At 44.9% G+C, this 23975-nt stretch overlaps 1 protein-coding gene across 1 annotated transcript in view; it reads right to left on the bottom strand.

Annotated features, from left to right (window-relative positions):
• Positions 1 to 507: 507 nt before the first annotated feature.
• The window catches only part of LOC139915070 (mitogen-activated protein kinase kinase kinase kinase 4), a 124878-nt gene continuing 101410 nt past the window's right edge, over positions 508 to 23975 (bottom strand). Inside the window, exons 20-33 of the mRNA XM_071903561.2 lie at positions 21308 to 21468; positions 20623 to 20720; positions 19598 to 19776; positions 18217 to 18331; positions 16650 to 16997; positions 15040 to 15157; positions 14175 to 14342; positions 13378 to 13521; positions 9572 to 9706; positions 6581 to 6681; positions 4989 to 5138; positions 3580 to 3739; positions 2309 to 2448; positions 508 to 603 (exon numbers count right to left, since the gene is read on the bottom strand). Coding sequence (XP_071759662.2) covers positions 520 to 603; positions 2309 to 2448; positions 3580 to 3739; positions 4989 to 5138; positions 6581 to 6681; positions 9572 to 9706; positions 13378 to 13521; positions 14175 to 14342; positions 15040 to 15157; positions 16650 to 16997; positions 18217 to 18331; positions 19598 to 19776; positions 20623 to 20720; positions 21308 to 21468 — 2101 coding nt within the window. The 3' untranslated portion in view covers positions 508 to 519. The remainder of the gene's footprint in view (positions 604 to 2308; positions 2449 to 3579; positions 3740 to 4988; positions 5139 to 6580; positions 6682 to 9571; positions 9707 to 13377; positions 13522 to 14174; positions 14343 to 15039; positions 15158 to 16649; positions 16998 to 18216; positions 18332 to 19597; positions 19777 to 20622; positions 20721 to 21307; positions 21469 to 23975) is intronic.

Raw genomic sequence — 23975 nt, 5'->3', positions numbered from 1 at the left:
AGTAGTAGTAGTAGTAGTAGTAGTAGTAGTAATAGTAGTACTAGTAGTAGTTAGAAGACGGAGGAATCGATGCGGAGGTACAAACTCGACCCCGTCGCAATCTTGATGAGCACCAAGAAAACGGAAAGGAGGGAAAACAAAACCGCTTTCCCCCTTTTTCTTCAATTCACATTTACTTTTTTATTTTTCCCCCCCTCGCTCGATTTATCCCTACTTCTTCTCATCGCCGATTAATCTTGAATTTCGTTATACAAGTTGTCGCGTCTGGTATTTGGCGGCCAAAAAAAGGGGGGGGGGGGCGACTACTACGTGACTCGTTGTGTTGCAGGCGGCAAGGGGAATTTGTCGTTGTCGTTGTTGTTGTTGTTGTTGTTGTTGTCGTCGTCTGTTCGGAGGGGGTGGTTGGGGTTTGTTTTTTTTCCGACGTCGACGGTGGGTTCTGGGATCCAGTGTTAGCGAGGAGGAGGAGGAGGAGGAGGAGGAGGAAGAGGAGGTGGGGGTGGGGGGGGGGGTGGAGCTCTACCAGCTGAGCAGGTTGGTTCGGCCCAGAGTCATGAAGTAGACCTGGCTGGAGCCTCCGGACCGGACCGAGGCGAAGAAGACCTGCGGAGGGACGCGCACACACACACACACACACACACACACACACAGACAGAGGTATGTATAGGATACGTTTGCAAAAAAAGTAATATAAGTGGGGATGGGACAGTCACGATTCAATACAACCAGGATACCATGTGATAAATAAAAATTCAATGACACAAATCTTTCTAGCGATGCCATTGGCTGCTAGAATGTAAACAACAATTTAGAAATGTCATTACAAAGTGACAATAATATAATTTGGATGGAGAGCTTGTGAAACTGTGATGATCAAGCGTCTCATTAGTGATTCCTACAGCAGAATAACATGGAAAACACCATACGGATTGTCACATTTTTATTGCGATATACTGAATTTCGATGTATCGTCCCATCCCTGTAAGTCAGTAAAGAAAAGTAATGTTTTTGGAAATTTCTTGGTTAAAGCAGAACATGATGTCGAGAGCAGCACGAGCTGCTGTAGCAGGAAGTCTGTTCACATCCCAGATCTGACGGTCCTGCCCGTGTGCCGCCCGTCACTTCCCAAAACTGCAGCTGAAGGACAACCACCAATAACTCTCCACTTCTGCTTCTCTCGTACAAACTGGCCCGCGGTGTTAAGATGGAGAAACTGCAGCAGCTTCACACTTCTGAGAAACTGGCAGGGAGTGTGTTTACCAGCTGTGACAAGGGCCGCATATATATGTGCTGAAATATGTGTGTGTGTGTGTGTGTGTCCTGTTTCCAGATGGTTAACCAGCCTAACACTAGATGAAGGAAACCACATAGGGAGCCTGGTTCAGGAGAAGAGTGATAGCAGCGCTGCATGATTACGGCAAATATGATAATCCCCATTATTTTTCAAAATATTGTGATCACAATTATTAATCCCGATTATTTGTCTTTGCTTGATAAACCACACCAGAACGTTCACAGACACCGACAATATAAGAAACACTTAAAAAATCGGTGAATTACATGATTATTAATCGTGGAAACATAAAACGGTGATATCCGACGAGCTGTGACTGAGCGTGCAGCCCTGGGTGACAGAGAGGGTTCGTTTCACTTAAACTAACGGAGGTTTGTAGAACTTCTCGTCAGAAAATGTTGGATAACGAGATCCGATCTTGTCATTCGATTCGCTCCGAGTTTTAAAACACGCCGCGCCCCGGAAACGGCAGCTCTGGTTTGTTTTTCTATCCGAGTAGAAACAAGTTTCCTTTGTGCATATATGCAGTTTATGTGTGTGTATATATGGGTGTGTACAGTATGTGTATGTATGTGTATGGGTATGTATGCATGTATATGTTTATATGCATGTATGTATGTATATCTGTGAGCATGTATGTAGGATGTATGTGTATATATATGTATATACTTTTGTAAATGTGCATGTATACTTATAGTTACTTGTGTATATTTTACTCTTTTATTTAACTTTTATTCTATGCTTTCTCTCTTGTACAGCACTTTGTAACTACGGTTTTGAAAGGTGCTATATAAATAAAGATTTATTTACTTACTTACTTAGCTTGTGTAGCTACGCTAACGATAGAAATATGTAATAATATGTAAAAATATCTAACCGACTGTGCCGCTTCAGAGACGAAGGTGTGGCTATGCGAGTTTAGAGCGGGATCCTGGTGAGGGTGCAGGGTGGGGTGATGGGGGAGGGGGGGGGGGTTGGGTGTATATACGTCATGTGTCTCCGTGGACGCCTCACCTTGTCGTTTCTTTCACAGAGGAACTTGAGTCTCTGGGCTCTCTTGTGCATGAAGACCCCGTCCAGGTGGCCGGTCTCCACCGAGCGGATCTCGATGGCCTTCTCCCCCCAGCCCATGATCTGGTTGGAGCGGATGTAGGCTGCACACAGAGGGGGTGGGGTGGGGGGGGGGTTAAAAATGATAACGCTACACCTTTAAAACAGTTCACAAAGTGCTTCAACAATCAATACAATGAAATTAAAACAAGAAACCACCAGATAAAAAGATGAGAACTCAGGTAGGTCGTTCCAAAGCCTCTCAAGTGTGTGTGTGTGTGTGTGTGTGTGTGTGTGTGTGTTTTTGCTCTGCTGCTGTAAGACAAATAATCAATGCAAGGGCCTTATGTAGTAGAAATACAATAGGGGTGTGTGTGTGTGTGTGTGTGAGCATGTGTGTTAACATGGATGTTGAACTGTTGAAGCACCACTTTTAACTGCAGGCTTGCTGCAGCTTGGCTCCATACGCAAGAAGAAATATGCAGAAAAAATCAAGTTTTATTCTTTTTTCAGGCGTTGGACGTTACATATGAGGGGTGGAAGTGACAAAACTTAAATGATAATAAAAATAGATGTGATGAAAATGCATGTCAACTGAAAAATTGAGTGATAAATTGTCGAATGATTACACCATTTTTCAATTCCCTGTCATCACCTCTAGATTTATCAGTTAATTTGCTACTTCCACCCTTCCAGAGCCTTAAACGATAAATGGCAGTTACGTTGTTTAAATGATAAATGATGAATCACAGAAAGCAGGGAGAAATTGTGAAAATGGCTCTGGTTCTATCAAACCACCTCTATTTTTAATCAAATTGTCTAGTTAGATTTGTTGGATTTCTCAAGTCACTTGACACTCAGTTTTCTCATTCAGTTTTTAAATCTCTGAGCATTTTCATCACATCTGTTTTTATCATTTCATTTTAGTTACCTCTTCCCCTCACAGTCACAACAACAGACAGCCTGGAAGCTCATTAGTTGGCTGACAGAAATCAGAGTTTTGTGTTACAATATAATAATTTACTATATATACTGTCTGCAGTATGAATGCAGGAAAGATGCAGGATAAATGCATGAAGAAAGATGTGTGTGTTTGTGTGTACATGCATGTTGCATGTGTTTACATGCTCAGGCCTGTGTGTGTGTCTACTGCCTCTTGTGCGTGCCATACTTCCCGTCTCACACACACACACACACACACACACACACACACACACACACACACACTCACTCACCCACTGAGGTGGGCATCTCTCCCCACTGCAGCACCACGTCCTTGGTGATGCGGCCGTATGTGTTGACGTAGACGCCCTCGTCCTCGTAGCACACCAGCAGCTCGATGCCGTCGGTGTTGGGCAGGATGATGATGGCGTGGGACTGGATGCTGGTCTGGATCTGGAGGGACCGACAGGACAGAGGACAGGACAGAGGACAGAGGACAGGACAGAGGACAGGACAGAGGACAGGGGACAGGGGACAGGACAGGACAGAGGAGAGGGCAGAGGACAGGACAGAGGACAGAGGACAGAGGACAGGACAGAGGACAGAGGACAGAGGACAGGACAGGGGACAGGACAGAGGACAGAGGACAGGACAGAGGACAGGACAGGGGACAGGACAGAGGACAGGACAGAGGACAGAGGACAGGACAGAGGACAGGACAGAGGACAGAGGACAGGACAGAGGACAGAGGACAGAGGACAGGACAGAGGACAGAGGACAGGACAGAGGACAGGACAGGGGACAGGACAGGGGACAGAGGATAGGACAGAGGACAGAGGACAGAGGACAGGGGACAGGACAGAGGACAGGACAGAGGACAGGACAGAGGACAGGGGACAGGACAGAGGACAGAGGACAGGATAGAGGACAGGGGACAGGACAGAGGACAGGGGACAGGACAGAGGACAGGACAGAGGACAGGACAGAGGACAGGGGACAGGACAGGGGACAGGACAGAGGACAGGGGACAGGACAGAGGACAGGGGACAGGACAGAGGACAGGGGACAGGACAGAGGACAGGACAGAGGACAGGACAGAGTCAGAGTGACTACAGCGCCAAAATGTTACGTATCCATTAGGACTGCACAATGATGACTAACATGATAAATCAGAGGGGTTGTGATCACAAATATATATATATATATATATATATATATATATATATATATATATATATATATATATATATATTATTCGGTGTTTACAGTGTATACTGCTGCAGTTTCTTGTTTACTGGTGTCTGATGAGAGACAAAACTTCACGGTTTTAATATTCTCTAATTAAATAAACTTTACTTTTAATGTGTATGGCTCCCATCCATTTTATGCTTCTACATTGTTTGGCACCTCTGTTCCTGTTGGAGTCTGATTTCTCTCCTGTGATCACACATATTTATGTAATGATCATTAGTCTTAATAATCTGGGGAACAAAGTTAGAGATGCACTTTTGGCATCTTACACCAACATCTTGCCTCTCTTCAGCTACAGCAGGCGAGGGAAATTAACTGAAAAGCAAATCTTTCCATATTCAATGATGAATAACTGTGAAAACTCAAACCACAGTTTAAAAATACAGGGTCAGGCTAGTAAGACAGAGTGAAAAGTGTGTGTGTGTGTGTGTGTGTGTGTGTGTGTTCTTACGTGTGTAGGCAGGTAGATGTCGTAGACGGCCCCGGAGTCGACGTCCACGGCGTGGAAGCCTGAGCAGGAGCCGTAGATGACCTTTAACCTCTGACCCTCCTCCACGGTCAGGTCGACCAGCAGCGGCTTGTGCACCAGGTCGCCGAACGACTGAACACACACGGAACGACAGAGATGGAGAGAGAGAGAGGAAGAGAGGAAGAGAGGAAGAGACAGGGAGGAAGACCAACAGAACAAAGAGTCACATGATTTTCTGAGGTTTCCAAATGACTCATTTTAAATTAATGTAATGTATTAACGGCCAAATGAACCAAAAGAGCCTCATGCGTTTCTCTAGAGTGAATTAATAATGAATCAGTCAGTAAAACATTTGTCTTTTTCCTGTTTAATCAGCCAGCAGCAGCTTCTGCATCAGATCAGTAAATGTTCAGATCAAGCTTCAAAAAGATACTTCCTCTTTAAAATGGATTTGAAGTACAAAACCTCACGCTACTTTCTGAAAATTCAAACAATTGAATTTGAATTTTTCCACCCCCTTTACACCTGGCATCAACATACATCCTTGGTGATGGGATTGTAATCGGATAGAGCAAAAATGCATAAAATCCAGCTGTGAATGTAAATGCACCCGGGACGCACTGAAGAGTGTTCAGAGACGCATTTGTCCACATTAACAACAAAGTGTTAGTATGTGCATCTCCAGTTCAGATACAGAAGCTACGTAAACAGTAGCGATGGGACGATATATCGAAAATTCAATATATCGCAATTCAGAAATGGGACAATCCGTATGGTGAGTCAGGAACATGAATGGTGATATCAGCTCCATGTTATTCTGCTGTCAGGAACATGAATGGTGATATCAGCTCCATGTTATTCTGCTGTCAGGAACATGAATGGTGATATCAGCTCCATGTTATTCTGCTGTCAGGAACATGAATGGTGATATCAGCTCCATGTTATTCTGCTGTCAGGAACATGAATGGTGATATCAGCTCCATGTTATTCTGCTGTCAGGAACATGAATGGTGATATCAGCTCCATGTTATTCTGCTGTAGTAATCACTAATGAGACTCTTGACCATCACAGTTTCACAAGCTCTCCATCCAAATTATATTATTGTCACTTTGTAATGACATTTTTAAATTGTTGTTTACGGTCTCAGAGATAAACAGAATTCTGCTCAGTCAGACTTTGTTGTCATTGAACTTTTATTGATCACATCGTATCGTGGCTGTATTGAATCCTGAAGCCCAGATCACGTATCGAATCGTATCAGGAGATAAACACACTGTCCCATCAGCAGTAAATGGAAATAAACATTTGCAGATTCAACCAGGAAGCAAACGCAAAATCAAAACAGGCGTCTCGGATAGCAACGCAACTGTCAAAATGGATTAACAGGAAACTCGTTATGGGGGAACAAGCCAGGTGAGGAGTTTAGTGTCAATATTATGAGACAGAGAGAAAGAAAGATCAGATTTCAGGAGACGCATTGTAATGCCAGGTGTAAATGTAATCCGGCTACATCTAGACATCCTGGACACCAGACGCAGGTTAACGTCTGACAGATAGTTTTGTTTTCACTCACCTTGAAGGCCATGAACTTGTGGTAGGGCTTCGGCGCCCAGGCGTAAACCTCCACCGAGTTCTTCAGAGCCAGAACCAAGAATTTGATCCTCTCGTATTTCACTGGGGGAAAAAAGCAACGGGGAAACATGAGAACAGAAGAGTGACAGGTTTAGCATCAGGGTGGGGAAAGTGGCAAAGACTAAATGTTGGTGAATTTTTTTGCCGTTGCAGGTTGCAGTTTGTCGACTCCACCGGCAGCTTTGGCAGAAAATCAGCCACCGTTAGTAACTTTTATTATCTTTGAAAAATCCACTTGGTTGGAAAATGGTGAAACAAGCAGGTGAATTTCGGGATTTATCAGCTTCTGTGGCCAGTGGACAAAACGTTTCTTGATAATCATTGAAATCAAAATAACAACTTTTTTTTTTTCAGTGCAGCAGATCAGACAGGGAACCGAACAGCAACAGAGACCGATACACAGAACAGTTAAGAGGTAAATAAAATGAAACAAGACGCAATATAAAATGATATAAATGAGGAAAAAAACGACAAGCTAAAGCATTACAAACATTTATGATTCCCAGTAATATCTTTTCATAATCTTCTCAAAAGGTGTCAGTGTTGGCTGATGTGGGATTGTTCTGGATTAGTGATAATGAACGCAAAATTTACTGTATGAATATGGGACTGAGAATATGAGATATATATAGTCAACTGACAGCTTTTTCAATAGTTCAGAAATGAAACATCTCAGCTTTCAAAATGTCCTTCCATGGCTTTTCCTTGACCCAATTTCCGGACAAACCAATGTTGTAATATTTTCAAAATCATACAAGGAAATAGAAGTTATAATTAAATTTATCACGATGTCGATTGGCAGCTTGTTGGGTTTCTCTCAGACCCCAAAAAAACCTCCTTGCTTTTCTACTGTTAATGCCTGATTGATGCCAATTGTCCTGATAAATCATTAGTGTCCTGGCGATTAATCTGAAGCATCCACTTGTATGATCAATGTAAACTGTCATTGGAAGGTTATAACGGTGATTAATTGGTATTATCCACATAGTTTCTACTGATATCCACCAGCTGTTATTTCTGATGCAGAGTAAAATTCAGCCAGATGCGTCAGCAGGTCTCCGTCACAGAAATGCAGAATTGGGACACTGAGGGTTTTTCAGAAATATTGACTTTATCTCAACAGCCCTGTACTTTCCAGAAGTGCTGATACAGCGTGTGCCATCTGCCACTCCAAAAACCAAATCTCATGAGATTGGATCAAACCCCCCCGACAGGAAGTAGACTTCATGACCGACAGCTCTGACCAGCGGACGGGGATTCCAACAGGAAGTGCAGGTCTGTGCTCAGTGGCACGACCATCACCTGGGACATTTTGAATTATAGACATGGCACTGTAGCTTCATGTCGTCTAGGATGTCGCTACCGCATTGTTTCTTAACCCGGGGCTTTCCATCCCCGTTTTTTTCTTTCTATCAGTGACATGTCGGCGCCACGCACGTGCGCTCGCTCACGTACGCATCCTGAGCTGAGCCTGTGACGTCCAGAGCGACCAGTACAAGACGGACTGTGGTTATACTGGGCAGCTCCCAGTGCCAATGTCTAAAAGTATGAATGTGACGCAGGTTGTTGCTGATAAAGAGCAGACATGTTCAGTCCAACTTACCTGGAAAAATAAAACATTAAATTCCTTAAATTCCTAAAAACCTTCCCTAACCAGGTCCAAAACAAAAACACAACTATTATAAACAGAGCTATATTCAGATAACTTTGTAAACACTGAACCTTATAAATGATGGTGGATAAATCAGGGGGTTGACTGTATAGAGCAAACCACTGAGCTTCAATGGATAGAATTAGATTAGATTAGATTAGATCAACTTTATTGTACCAAAGGAAATTAGTCTTGGACACAACAGTGCCTGCTGGATAAAATACACATAAAATACACTTAAATACACATCATCTTCCACATTGCACTTGCCCATCCATAAAACACAACTATATACCTATTTCATACATACAGACAACAGGCATTCATGTTCAAATTTACATTTTAAACAGTTACTTGGCTGGTAGACTGGAGTCTGACAGCAGGTTTTTTTTAAATTGACACAAGAAATCTTGTTTCTTTACCTTGATTTTTCCACTCATACTCCATTCAGCAACACCATTGCTCACATTCATACAGCAGGCTAACCGCAGACTTGCACAACCAACCGCAGTCTTCTATTGAACCGTGAGCATCTTCAGTGCTTTGCTCAAGATGTTGTGGAAGCTGAGGGAGTTTCTCCAAACAAATCTTTGGAATTCAAACCTGCTTCTTGTGTGTTACCTATGAACTTTGTAGTGGACACAGCCCTCCATCTTCTAACAATACTAGAAACCAACACAGCTAGCAATGGCTTTGCTGTTATGTCACAAATCTCCCAGTGACATCTGGCTCCATCATGGAGGTTCACTGGAGAATTGGCTGTGCACAAATAACAGCTAAACATATAAAAAAACAGGCTAGAAACAGAGCAGCTTGTTGTGGTGTGTCTGTAGATCCATTCAGTAACGTTCTCAGTAAAAGTGAATAGTGTGATAAGGTGGATTTGGTTACTGTGACACAGTAAACTGTCTTGTCTTTAGCCCTAGTCTCTACTCCAAAACACTCTGAGTTGTAGCTTGAGAAGAGTCAGCTCAGTTAACCTGAACAAACTGTTAGCTAGCTAACTAGCCGGCAAACACACTGATGTTAATGTGAACATGCTAACGCTAGCTGCTAATCAATCAGATGGATCAGTGATGAAATGATCAGTTCAGTCAGAAACAGCACAGAAATTAACCGTCTGTTCAATTCTGTTGAGACGGACATTTATAAATGCAATCAGCTGTTGTTTCCCGGGAGCTGAGGACCTCCAATATGGCCGCCAGAGTGTGTGCTACATCACCTGAAAGCCCTCTATTCCTCTGACAATAATGTACTGAGAAGTGTAGGACTGTTACATACCGACTTTGTAGTGGACGCAGCCCTCCAGGTCTCCTACAGTGGTCCATCCCTGCTTCTTCTCCACCTCCGGGTCGTTGTGAAGGATCTTGTTCCTCAGCCAGGACAGGTAGTAGACACGCAGCTTGTTCTTCTTACCTGTCATGGAGAGAGAGAGAGAGAGAGAGAGAGAGAGAGAGGGAGGGATAGTAATAAATGGGGAGAGAAAGTAGGAAAGCAGTCACCCGTCAGCGCTCATTCTTCACTCAATTTTTCCTTGGTGAAATCTAAGTTTTAAGACACAGATAATCAATTTCCTGTGTTTCTTGCCTGTGTTTGAGGCAGCTGATTTGAAGATTCAGCTGATGAGCCTGACAGGGAGATGATGCTTTTCTTTCCTTCAAATCACCTCAACACTGGGGCTTTATTTTTTTTTTCATTTTTTCCATGAATTAGATGCCATCGCCCCATGTTTCCTCTCAAATCCTCCCCTGAATCCTGCATTTACTGTCATGAACATTGCATGCCAACTTCGTCAACAGCGTCAAATCCCCCCAGACGAATGTGTATATTTTTGTGTATGCACGTGTAAAGAAGATGCAGTCTGACAATTCAAAGCAGGCTGAAAAGCAGATCAGTTTCCCCTTTATACATGCCTGTGTTTGGTTTGTGAGTTCATCTATCATTACTTAGAGACTATTTATAATTTTTACAGTAGATCTATCAATAGCCAACATAGCCATAATTCTTTCTAGCCAGTAGAAACTCTGGATTGGCATCATTAAGATCTGTTTTTAATCTTTAATCTTTTTCTGTTTATTGTATTTTTGAGTACATCCTGTGCTTTGCAGCTGCAGTGATCTATTTTGACCAGATCAATAGAGTTCATCTTGTCTTAAAAGACCCAGAGACAGGATCTCTCTCCTGTCTGTCTGCAGCGTTTTGCAACACTTTGGGAAGTTAGTGATCCTGAATGTGGGTCAAGCTGAGAGAAAAAGAACAACGTGCAAAGGAACGGTCACATGCACATACATCCAAAAAGACAGAAGTAGGAACAATAGCAAATGGCCAATGTTGAATTCAGATATATTCATTATAGAAGTCCCACTTGTTGCTGCATGCTTGCTGAACTACTGAACCAAGAGGAAGGGTTTGGGAAAAAACAAGAATGGTCTGGTGAGTAGTTTTGATTTACAATAGACTAATTTACTGTTTTTGTTTTTAAAGCTTAAGGTCTTCAAAAGTTTCAAATTTTACTCAGAAACCTGTAGTCACCCTGGTTATGGTTTGCACTTTTGTTTTTATTTTCCCTCAGAAATAAAAGGGGACCAATATGGGGGGATGGGGTGGGGTGATGGGAGGGTATATGGGGTTTTTGGTCCCTCTATTACAGACACCTTGCCATGTCCTATAATTACTAAACTGATTTTGTCATGTCTGCAGAAAATTCAATAAAGAGATTTTGGAAAAAGGACATAAAAAGGGATTTTTTCAGTCATAATCATTCAGATTTTGCTCAAAATATCGTGATAATATCGAACCATGAACCCAGTGTTGCATATGGAACCGGACCATGACCCGACTGTGCTGTTAACATCCCTAATGCAGGAGGATCTGTCCCCCTGTCAGTGTCTGCAGCTCTGCAGGCGGCCGGTGCAGCAGGTGCAGCAGGCCGGTGCAGCGGGCCGGTGCAGGAGGCCGGCGCAGGAGGCCGGTGCAGCGGGCCGGTGCAGGAGGCCGGCGCAGGAGGCCGGTGCAGCGGGCCGGTGCAGGAGGCCGGCGCAGGAGGCCGGTGCAGCAGGCCGGTGCAGGAGGCCGGCGCAGGAGGCCGGTGCAGGAGGCCGGTGCAGGAGGCCGGTGCAGGAGGCCGGCGCAGCGGGCCGGTGCAGGAGGCCGGTGCAGGAGGCCGGTGCAGCGGGCCGGTGCAGGAGGCCGGTGCAGCAGGCCGGTGCAGCAGGCCGGTGCAGGAGGCCGGTGCAGGAGGCCGGTGCAGCGGGCCGGAGCAGCAGGCCGGTGGTGCAGGAGGCCGGTGCAGCAGGCCGGTGCAGGAGGCCGGTGCAGGAGGCCGGTGCAGGAGGCCGGTGCAGGAGGCCGGTGCAGCGGGCCAGTGCAGCAGGCCGGTGCAGGAGGCCGGTGCAGGAGGCCGGTGCAGCAGGCCGGAGCAGCGGGCCGGTGCAGCAGGCCGGTGCAGCGGGCCGGTGCAGCAGGCCGGTGGTGCAGGAGGCCGGTGCAGCGGGCCGGTGCAGGAGGCCGGTGCAGCGGGCCGGTGCAGGAGGCCGGTGCAGCGGGCCGGTGCAGCGGGCCGGTGCAGGAGGCCGGTGCAGCGGGCCGGTGCAGGAGGCCGGTGCAGCAGGCCGGTGGTGCAGGAGGCCGGTGCAGCAGGCCGGTGGTGCAGGAGGCCGGTGCAGCAGGCCGGTGCAGGAGGCCGGTGCAGGAGGCCGGTGCAGCAGGCCGGAGCAGCAGGCCGGTGCAGGACAACACGCTGCGTGACGACACGCTGCGTGACGACCCTCCTGCACTGACTGCTAACTCTTTCCTTTCCATCACGGTTCGGCTTCTTGCGCGACCGCTGATGCAATTTTCCATGACGCGCATTTTATGTTTTGATACCGCACGGCGATGTTCGGAGGAGGAAGCCGACGCGTGTCGCCGTGCGGCTGAATCACGCAGCCGCTTCCTCCCGTCATGGAAAGCTCGAGTGCGGCGGCGCTACATATTGTACACACACATGACGTGGCTCCGTTCCGAAGAGGTTTACTCAACATCCGCTCAGACCCAGAGGCCTGTTGGGACACTTAGGAGTGAGTGTGTGTGTGCGTGTGTGCGTGTGTGTGTGTGTGTGTGTACGTGTGTGTCTGTAAAATTGAGAAAGAGGAGAAGTAAGAACATGTGCATGTACTCTCAGTTTGAGAATATGTGGGACTCTACTGTGTGTGTGTGTGTCTGTGTGTGTGTGTGTGAGAGAGCGTGCATAACTGACAAAGAAGAAGAAAGGGCATACACCTACTACCAGTTAGAAAACAACATTCACACACTTTCAATCTGAGAATACACACACACACACACACACACACTCTCATGGTATGAAGTGTGAGTTGACACAGCAGTCAGGAGGATAAACAGAAGTGAAACCAGAGTGTTTAAATGTGAAGCGGAACTATATTATTATTCAGATTTGTCTGAGTGTGTGTGTGTGTGTGTGCATTCTAATTGTCTGTGTGTGTGTGTGTGTGTGTGTGTGTGTGTGTGTGTGTACATGCTTCATTTCTCTGTGCGGATATGCGTATTGATTGTTAATGTGTGTGTGTGTGTGCATTCTAATTGTCTGTGTGTGTGTGTGTGTGTGTGTGTACATGCTTCATTTCTCTGTGCGGATATGCTTATTGATTGTTAATGTGTGTGTGTGTGTGTGTGTGTGTGCACTCTGGTGCTTGTGTAGGTGTGTAAATACTGTATTTGTGTGTGTGTGCGTGTGTTTACAGTGTGTGTGGTTTTCCGGTGTGTGTATGCATGCTTATCCCTCTGTGTCTGTGTGGATATGTGTGTGTTGATTGTGTGTGTGTACAGATGTGTTGATTGTCTGTATGTGTGCTCATGTGCCTTTGTGAGTGTGTGTGTGTGTGTGTGTGTGTGTGTGTGTGTGTGTGTGTGTGTGTGTGTGTAATCCCTGTGTGATTAACCTATTAGTTAATCCCATCGATCGATTCTTCATGTCAATGGGGCTGACTTGTCTTAAATAAAGGTTAAAAAACATCTTAAAAAGGTGTGTTATGCTCCTGTGCCTGTGTGTGTGTGTGTGTGTGTGTGTGTGTGTGTGTGTGTGTGTGTACCTGATATGGTGACCAGGACGTTGAGTCCCTCCAGGACGTCCATCTGCTGGAAGCGCCGTCGGCTGATCAGAGGGTAAACTTTCCCCTGACCGCTGCGGTCCAGCAGCATCAGACCGCTCTCTGTTCCCACCAGCAGGTTCACTCCTGCACACACACACACACACACACACACACACACACACACACACACGCACACACACACACACACACACACACACAAAATCAGGATGTAATCAAGAGTTAGACTTCATCTGACCATCGTCTGTCCTGACCACCCTCACACAATGTCACTCTCTCTTTCTCTCTCACACACACACACACACACGTCCACACAGGCATGAGCATGCACACACAAAATACCAACACACACACACACACACGCAAACGCACCCACACATGCAAAAACACACGTGCAATCACAGCTACTGTAGACTAACCACTGTCTTGTCACACATCCAGACTCACGGGTTTCACACAGAACACACACACACACACACACACACACACACACTCAGCAGAAGACTCAGGGGAACCATAGAAAACTACACTACGACCATAACTGGAAGTAAGATGTCCAGTCTGGTTGTTTTATAGGAGTTTGTTGCCACCAGGTGGTGAAAGACAGGACTTCAGTATAAACAGAGAAGATAATGTGAAGTAATATCATCCTAAATTACTTCAGCAGTAGTTAACAAACCTTGAGAAGTGAATTGAATATGTTTGAAGAGCAGATGTAATGTTACAGTCAGTCTAACTGAGCTGCAGTGTGACAGTCCTCAGCTGTTTTGTCCGCTCACCCCAGAGTGCAGCACACAGGATCTCAGAGTTGAACCTCTTCTTGTACTTGCGGATCTCCGGCGTGTCGCTCTGCGGGCGAGTGTTGACCGGGTTGACGTTGACCACCGAGCCTTTCCGGGACGGGTCGGCCCTCAGCGCCTCCGCCAGCCGGGCGTCGTTGGCGTAGCCTAAGAGGTCAAAGGGCAGGGTCGGGGTTAGAGGTGCGGGACGCACAGTTTAACAGCCAGGGGTCGACCGGTGAGGATCGGCATGCTTTTGTTAACCTTCAGCAGTTAAGAGTTGATTTACATTAAAAAAAAGACTGAAATTGAAGTGAAATGTTCATGACTGAACCGCTGCAGTGTGATGTAAAGCCTTTACAAATGCTATGACATTTAAAATTTGTTTGGTTTGAGACTCACAGCAGCCGCTTTGCAGACATTTGCTGCATTTTAACCGACTCATTTTCGTCACGTTTCCGAATTGCTCTGAAAGCTTAATGATATTTTACAATATTCCAAAACATTTCCAGTCCTGGAAAATACATTTTCAAATTCCATAACTTTTCCAGGATTTTCAGGACTGTGGGAAACCTGTATTTATTCTCACAGTCTTCGTCAGACACAAGGTATCTACTAGATTCAGGTGTTCTCTTGACTAGTTATATGTCAATATGATGAGCTAAACCTGATCAGAAGGGAAGACTTTGCAGTATTCTTACAACAGCATTGAAACATCCATCAAAAAGTCGGCACCTACGAAACTTATGTTGTGCGTATGTCTGCCTGAAACTCTTAAAACAGACATTTTCTTTCTGCTCTGCAGTTCTGCAGCTCCTGACATCAAGATTTCCCAAGAGCCACCGCGGTCGGGGGCGGGACTTACCGACGTTGTTGAGGGCGCTGCCGGTGGATGGAGAGACTTGGAGGAGGCGCGGGTCGATGAACGGAGTGAAGGAGGAAGAGGACTTGTGTTTCTGCATGGTGTTGCTGCTAGACTGGCTCTGCACAGGGACACGATGCACAGGGACAGTGAGGGGAGACAGGATATCACTGCTCTGTATGACTTGGCTTGTTTGTGATTACATTGAAAACATACAGTATGTACAATTAGCTGATTTGATCACATGTGATGCTCACAGATGTAATATAAATGAAAATGCAGTCGAACAAGCAAACAAACTGAGGTACTGCTGTATGTGCAGCATGCAAACACAACGGGTAAAATGATTCATATTGAGGGAAAAGGCAGAAACAAGGGGCTTATGGTGGTGGGTCAAAACAAATGGAGTGCTTTGACAAAAGAACAAAAGGGAGAACAAAAATGTATTAAAAAAAAAAAAAAAAAAAAGTCTTTCCATGAGAAACATACTTGCCGTTCCGCTCCTAACTGCCCTCTGCACTGTGGACTACAGTCTGGGGACTGTGAGACTACGACTCATTTGCTGAAAATTCGGTAACATCAAGGAATAAATGAGGTTTCGATGTCTGGGGGAACGCTGGTGAACCACGACAGACCTCCCGGGACACTTCAGCAAACAAAAGCCCTAAACCGAACAGGCCCGTCGTGACCCTGAAGACAAACTCACTGAGGGATGATGGGATTGTAGATGTAATTCCTTCCCCTGAAGCCACTGATCTACATGGATTTAACTGGGAGTTTAACTGGTACGCTGGAAGTAGAAAGTCACAGGTTCGATCTCTGCAGGAAGCCAACGGGCCTCACTGATGAAACTTTGTTCATTTTCATTAAGTTAATTATTTGTAAGTTAATTTCCTTTGCTTCAGTGACTCTGACCACTCTGACCCTTCTGTTGAAATACATTTGTTTGTGGAAACATAAATTCCTCATTACACCGTTTCTAATAGCGACTGAGTTTTCAAAATTCCTCCAAAAAATCCTATGTGGAATAAGCTGAACAGGGTGTGAAACGGGGAAAAAAAATTGTCATCATCTTCCAGTTGGAGTTTCAAAATATCTAAAAAGTGTCCCTCCACCACCACCATCTCCTTGCAGGAAGCTTTAGTCAGTAGAGAAACAGAGAAGAAGAAAGTGAGGAAGCCAAGTAGGGGCAGAGAAGACTGCCAGTAGAGACCAGTAGAGACCAGCAGAGGGCGCTCCAACCAATCCAGGATGGAAAAGATAAAGACGCAGAAGAGGACAGTTTCATCATGGCCAGTCAGAAATGTGGACAGAACAGCAGTGTGAGTGGGGCTTCACTGCTGGGCGGGACGACATCAACTTGTATTGAACTGAAACTTGTATAAAGCCTGATTAATGTTTTTATCTGACAATTTCACTGGTTTTATTCCTGTGTTTTACTGCTGTAATCTGTAACAAGCTGCGGACTCTTTTCGCCCCCTAACTCTGGCTGGCCATGATGATTTCAGCCTCTCATTGTTCCCTCCTAGTCCAGGACTGATTAGGCAACACAGGGCACCCTTGGGCGGGCGTCCCGGTGCGGGGCCGGGGGGGGGGGGGGGGGGGGGACGTACCTCCATGAGCATGGCGAGCTTGTCCAGCGGGCTCTGGGGGGACATGGAGGAGGGGCTGGCCAGGCTGGAGGAGGAGGGGGAGGAGGTGGCGGAGGAGGAGGGGGAGGAGTGGTGGCTCTGCTGGATCAGGTCGGGCAGGAGGTGGATCCGGCCGGCAAAGCCGTTCCTGTCCGGGTGCTGCGGGGAGGGGTGGTGGTGGTGGTGGTGGTGGTGGGGGCCGGGGGTGAGGTGGCCGAGCCCCGGGCCCGCCGCCGAGCCGGGACTCGGGGCGAAGCCGGCGAGGGGGGCGGGGCTCTGGGCCTGTCCCGGGCCGGGGCCGGGGACGGGACGCTTTTTGTCACCTGCGCTCTGGAAGTAGAAAGAGGGGTAGACGACTTTGGGTCTAGATGAGTTCCTCAGCAGCTCGGGGGAGGGGAAGGTGTTAGCTAGAGCGAAGGGCAAACTACAGTGACTACTCTACAGGCAGAGAGAAAACTGCTGTTAGTGCTCCGTCTGTCAGAGAAATGACACTTTGTGTTTACTGGTCATAACTGATAATGTAACAGATAATGTGACACATGGCAAAATGTAATAAAATGTCCCTTTGAATGGGTTGAAAATGTAATAAAACCTGTTCATGTTATAAATTGCTGGATAATGTAATAACACATTACTACATTACCTGCTGATCATCACTTTATAAGGTGATGATGTGATAATAATATTCATTAATGATGTAATAACTCCAAAATATCATATTCTCTCATCTTTATTAGTTACTACATTATCAGTCATTATTATTACATTATTATGCTAAAAATATGTTACACCCCTTATGAAGTAAGAAATAATGTGATTTTACTACATTACCCTGGAATTTATTACATTAACAGGTTTTCTTACGTTTCCAACCCCTTTAGAGGAACATTGTATTACATTTTGACTTTATTACAGTTACTTTATGTGATGTCTATATCTGTAATGTCAATAATCTACAGTAGGTCCAAACAAGCTAACACTTATCTAGTGAAGGTGTGTTTTCAGCAGTGGGCCTGCACAGTGAATCAGAAGAAGAAGAATCTGACCTCAACACTGTTTTGTCCCAGAGGGGAAAAATGTTTCAGACTGTTTCCTACAGCAGCTATTCTGATGCTGTGCTGGATCTCTGGCCTACAAATCCAGTTGCAACTCAGAGAAAAACAAAATCACTCATTACATTCAATCTGACAGATTACATTCAATCTGACAGATTTTTTTATGTAATGCAACTTTTTTTTTTTTTTTTATCACTAATGTGCGACCCTGTTTAGTAGCACATCCATTCACCCCATAGAATGAAAATCAGTGAATATGATGTCCTATCTGTATCTTCTATCTGTATTCTACTGTATATGCTTCTACCCATCTCCACCGGCAACAGAAAGTACATAACAACAACAGAACATGATCAAAACAACAGGCAAACACAGTGGAAAAACACTCGGGGTATGAATGAACAAAATGCACCACAACAGAACAACTAAAAGTGGACGACACGTGACCGGTGTGCGTGAACACGCGGTTCACACTGCTGGTTCTGAGCCGGTACCTGTCTGACGATCAGCGTGCTGTCTTTGCACGGCGTGGATCCTGCGTCGCTCTCTTCGTCGTGAACGATCATGGTCTTCACCGACTCCGTCTCTCCGTTACTCAGCCTGGAAGAGCTGCAGGGGAGAGGGGAGAGAGGAAAAATATATCCAGTTCATTGCAATATACAAAATAATACACATATACAAAAATAAATGCTCAAAGGTAAGAGCACGGCTGGAACGCTGTCAGGGTTTAACAGGATTCCATATTCAAATATAATAAGACGCTTTGGATTAAGTGTCCGCCAAACAGCATAAGTTATTTTGTCGCTGCACTTGTACTAGAAATTAATATTCATAATTATAGATACTCTTATGAGTTTAGTGATTACCCCAAGAAACTAAACATTAACAATTAGAAATATTACTTATCATTACTGGGTTAATTTCTGCTCACTTACAGTTATTACCTAGTTTTCGAGTGTGGCATAAAAGAACAGTAGAGAATGTTTTATTGTAAGTTGAGCACCGTAATATGAGGCTCTAAATGAGAATGGTACTTATAGAAATCTGGGACTTACAGAAATGTACTGTTATTGTTTTATTGTTTTGTTTTTGTCCGTTTGCTATTTGCACCGCACCAACGTGCCAAGCTAAAACCTTTGTACGTGCATATGTACCTGGCGAAAATAAATCTGAATCTGAACAACTACAACGGCGAGGTGTAAGATTGCACTATAAGCAGAAACGTGATAAAAGATGAAACAAATCTTGTAAATATGGAAGGTAAGTAAAGGTCAAAATCTATACAACATTAAATCAAAGCTTTTCATGAACTTCATCAACTTATCATGTTATCTAAGCTTCAATTAAAGCTGTTCCAGGCAACTTTTGGTGTTGGCGGCTCCAAATCAAGAGGTAACTGAAAAGTTTGAACTTCAACACCCAGAAATCCTCTGCAGTGAGGTCAGTGAACGTCACACAGCAGCTCATGTTTACCAAGCAGCCGGTCTGTGATGCTTTATACCAAAGAAACCAAAGAGACGAGAGAGGAGAAGATCTAACGTTGATGAGTCCAGCTTCCTCTGCTGCTGTTTAGGAGATTGGATTTTGAGCTTAAGTTTGGATTCATCACCAGAATTTAATATGGGCAAATATGGCAAATCTACGGCATCTAAATGAGTAGAAATGGGACTCGTTTCTCTGTTGCAGCCCCACTCCGTTAATTAGACTTATAAAACTGGTGGATTTTTACATTAAAATCTTACCTAGTGCAGCTTTAAATAAATCTTTTTGTTCTTGTATTCATTACTTTCCCCCTCATGCAGTCTCTTGTCACTGAGCAGTCCATATTGCAGAGTCAGGAGAGCATAAGGTCAAAGGTTAAACTGGTGAACGTACACGGCTCTGGAGTCCTCGGGGCCGGAGGTCGACTCCTCCCCTCCCTCCTGGTCCACCTCCTCGTCGTCGTCTTCATCGGTGGTGCCCGACTCCTCGCTGGAGGACGAGTAGTCCGTCACCTTGTGGGGCGGGCGGACGTCCTCCACCGCACGCAGCTCCTTGGCCAGCGCCGTCAGGTCCTACAGGTCAGGAGGTCACGGGTCAAACTGGGGTCAAAGGTCATTTTGTCTCGGGACTTGAGTTTTGTCCGTTTTCCAGCTGGGCATTTTGTTACCGAGCCTTTTGAGCTGTTAGATTGTGTGTACACATGTTTTTCAGTTAATCTCTGTTTTAAGAGCAGAAGAGAAACAGGAAACAGGAAGCCGCTAGAGAGGAAATGAGGTCAAACAGGTACGCCAGCCAATGAGAAGCCAGCCTGTGAGTAGCAAAGCCAAAAGATGAAGTTAGGAAAGAGATGAAAGTCAAAACGCCGCTGCTGCTGTACAGCTAATGAGTCTCAAGATAGGAAAGGTTAGTGGATTAACTCAAATAATGACAAGAGCATTGGAGAGAAAGCAGCTCTAAATATGAGTGAAAAATTATAACAATATAGAAGAAAAAGGTCAATTCTTTACTGAGGTTAGAGAAGGCATGAGTTAAGATGGCCGCCGAGGCCAAGAGACCAGAGGAGAGAGAGCAAGCCGTTAGTACAGAAACCTTCAGCCAGCGAGCTCAACCCAGAGTCTTACCGCTTCACCCTATTGGACGGCGAGTCGGTCACATGACACAATCCAAAGGAGCCCGTTTATTATTATTATTATTCACACACAAACACAAAGACGCCAAAAATCTTCACCAAAGAATCATCACTCGCACTCAAAAGTTAGCGTTCCAATTTTCAAACAAACCCCAAAAGCAGCACACCATGTGATCATCAGCACACACACACACACACACACACACACACACACACACAGCAGTCCAGTGATCTAGCTCTACCCCAGCTAGCGCGCTACTAGCTAGTCAGCATCGAGTCAAGCTCTCACCGCCGGTCTGCTCGGCCTGACCAAGTCCCGCCTCTCCTCGGGTTTTTTCCCAGCATTCTCTGGCCGTTGGAGGGGCGAGCCCTCAGATTTGGACGAGGCTGAAGGAGGAGGGGGGGGACAGCGGGGTGGAGGGTCAGTATATCGTAAAGAGTAATGAAGATACTACGAAAAACAGAAAATCAAATTGTGCATATGATGTTTATGTTTGTGTGTTTCTCTGTACATTTGTTCTACGTGTGTGTGTGTGTGTGTGTGTGTGTGTCTGTATGTTTTATGCGTGCTAAAGTGTGTGGTACATTGTTCATTTATGTCCATATATGTGCATGTGTTTACCTGTGTATTTGTGTATTGTGTGTGTTGTCAGGTGTGTGTATGCATATGGGTGCATGGACCAGTTTGTGTGTGTGTGTGTGTGTAGGTGGTGTGTGTGCCCACCTGCGTAAATGTGTGTACATTGTGCTGATGTATGTGTGTGAGTGCTCATTTGTGTGTGTGTGTGTGTGTGCATGTGTGTGTGCATGCTTGTTTATTTAAGTCCATACATTGATTTGAGTGTGTGTGTGTGTGTGTGTGTTTGTGTGATTGGGTGTGCCCGCAAGCATATGATGTGTGCACCAATATGTATCTGAGTCAGTGTCTATCCACTGGCTCACTGGTGTGTGTGTGTGTGTGTGTGTGGACTCACAGCGGGCCCTGAACCTCTCCCCAGAGCCACAGTGCGAGCCGGGCTGGGAGCTGGAGTTGCTGGAGCTGCTGGAGGAGCTGGAGCCTCCGCTGCCGCTGTGGCTGCCGGAGGGTCTGGGAACCAGCTTCTCCACCCGCTCCCACAGCAGCCGGGGCTCCGCGCTGCAGGGGGGGGGGGGGGGGGGGGGGGGCAGAGGGGGAGCAGAGGGGGAGCAGGCGGTCAGGGCACTCAGTAACAGAAATATAAAAATGCAGCCACTGTAAAAATCCCAACTTTTTACTGTTGGGTTGCTGAACTGCTGCTGTGGCACTTATTCTACCACTAGGAACACACCAGGGTTTTGACTGATATGTGATTTTGAAGGCCAATACTGACACTGATATTTTCAAACTTAAAAGTCCCCATGAAACAGCATCTTTACTTCCTTGATTTGATGTATTTCCTGTTGAGACAGGATGTTGGGGCGGGACATAATGCAGAGAGGGATCATTCAAAAGTCTAAACCAATGGGAGATCAATCACGGAGAGGAGGGCAGTTTGATTTGTCGGGAGGGGTGGAGGGGCGGGACTGTTCAAAAATCTGTGATGTTTTATTGGTTGGAATTTGTATTTTCTCCTCCTGGTGCAGCATGAGGTCACCAGTAAAGATCATCACCACTGTTTTCCAGGAAGAAAAATAAATGGGAGTTCATTTCATGGGGACTTTAAGTCAATGATAGCCAATACGTTCCACAAAAATTCAATATCTATATATTTGACCATTTTCATGCGATTTTATTGTCAGGGTGGAAAAGCCTCTGAAACAGCATTCAGACCACCATGGGACACTAAAACTCTCCACTGAAACTCAGACTAATCATTGTTTTTTTACAAATGCATAATTCAATTAAATTATTACATTTCATTGCAGGTTTTACAGACTTTTCATGTAGCTGTGGTCAGGTATATTGGACTAACAAACTCACTAGCATTATTTCTTATATTTATCAATTTATCATTACGCAGGATCTGATTTAACTACATTGGGAGAGCAACTGCAGACGTTGTGAGAAGACATGCACTCTTGCTCCATCCCCAAGAGGAACTGTTTGATTTTGCTCTCTTTCAGTTACTGTATTAGTTACAACTTACAAGGACGGTTGAGAGAGAGAGAGAGAAAGAGAGAAAGAGAGAGAGAGATGTTGTGTGTTATACTCCTTTGTTTCTGCAGTAAAACATTCATGAAAGAATGATCTGCAATAGTGATGCAAAGAATGAAAGAGCCGGCTGAAAGAGCCTTCGTTCGGGTTACAGGATTGCATGCATAGTCAACAAAAAATATATTTAATGACACCCAAAATGGCCACCTCAGGCAATTTAACATTGAGATAAGATTTGTCAATTGTTCTCAGTGAGTAGCTGAATATTTTCATTCCATCATGCACCTTCTTGGAGGAGCTGCAAGGATGCCACAGATGTTTTACCCTTTGCAGTGCTAATGCAAGACAGATGCAGGATAAACGCATCCAGGGGGAAATTCTACAGTGTTGTATATGCTGTATGTGTTGACAAAGAAATAGATAAGGAGGGTACACACACACACATGCATGCATAAATCTACTCTAAACTGCAGTAGGAAGGAGAGTCATGTGAGGGTCATGGAGTTTAGTATAAAAACACATAGAGGAATAATCTGTTTAACATAAAAAAAAAATGTCTCTGAAATGACCATTAAATTATATCTTAAGGTCCACAGCCCAAGAGTCCTAAAGCATATTTACTGTACTTTACTGTATTGTATTTACTGCACTGTATATGATAGTATGTAAAGCCTTTGAGACACGCTTGTGATAAATGGCTATATAAATAAATAAGACTAGACTTACTGATAAATATAGAGAGATATAAAATATACAATGGTAGAGTACACACACATAAGAGAAGGGGTGGGATAAAGAAAATATGTAAAAAAAAAAAGAAAAAGAAAAAGATGTATATACGTACAGTAAATAAGTAAACATGAATAAAAAATATTGGAATGGTAGAGACAGAAAATATAGTAGTAGTATAGTAGTGTTACAGTAGGGGAGAGATTGGATACAAGGAAAATCTCATGAGAAAGACAGAAACACGTGTACACATGCATGCACACACACACACACACACACACACACACAGAGATAGATAGATAGATAGATACAAAGAAGTATCACAAGGTTAGACAGCTAGCACTATTACATAAACCCTCCCACACAATACCCACTGGATGAAGACAACAGCTCCACAGGGAGAAGACAACAGACAGTGGGTATACTGAATGTACAGACATACAATCCTCTACAGCCTTCTGTCTGTCTGTGTGTGTGTGTGTGTGTGTGTGTGTGTGTGTGTGCGTGTGTGTGTGTGTGTTAGGTCTATCTCCAAGCTTCCTTTTCTATCTAAGGTTGTTGAGAAAGTCATTCTTTTCCCAAGTCTTCTTTGGAATTTTAATAACACATTTGTAAAACTGGTTTTAGGCTGGCACTATAGCACTGAGACGGCTCTCCTGAAGGCTGCAAATGACCTTCCTTAGACAGTTGATGTGGGTGACTGTGCAATTTCAGTTCTTTTATATCTTTTATATCTAACCGCTACAGCTCTTATCTCTAATAGAACATTCTCTGTCTCAGTAAATACAGTAATACATCCT

This window comes from Centroberyx gerrardi, chromosome 10 (assembly GCF_048128805.1).
Source record: "Centroberyx gerrardi isolate f3 chromosome 10, fCenGer3.hap1.cur.20231027, whole genome shotgun sequence".
NCBI lineage: Eukaryota > Metazoa > Chordata > Actinopteri > Beryciformes > Berycidae > Centroberyx > Centroberyx gerrardi.
Note: the sequence above shows the minus strand (reverse complement) of the source record. Positions and strands in the feature narration are given on the sequence as shown.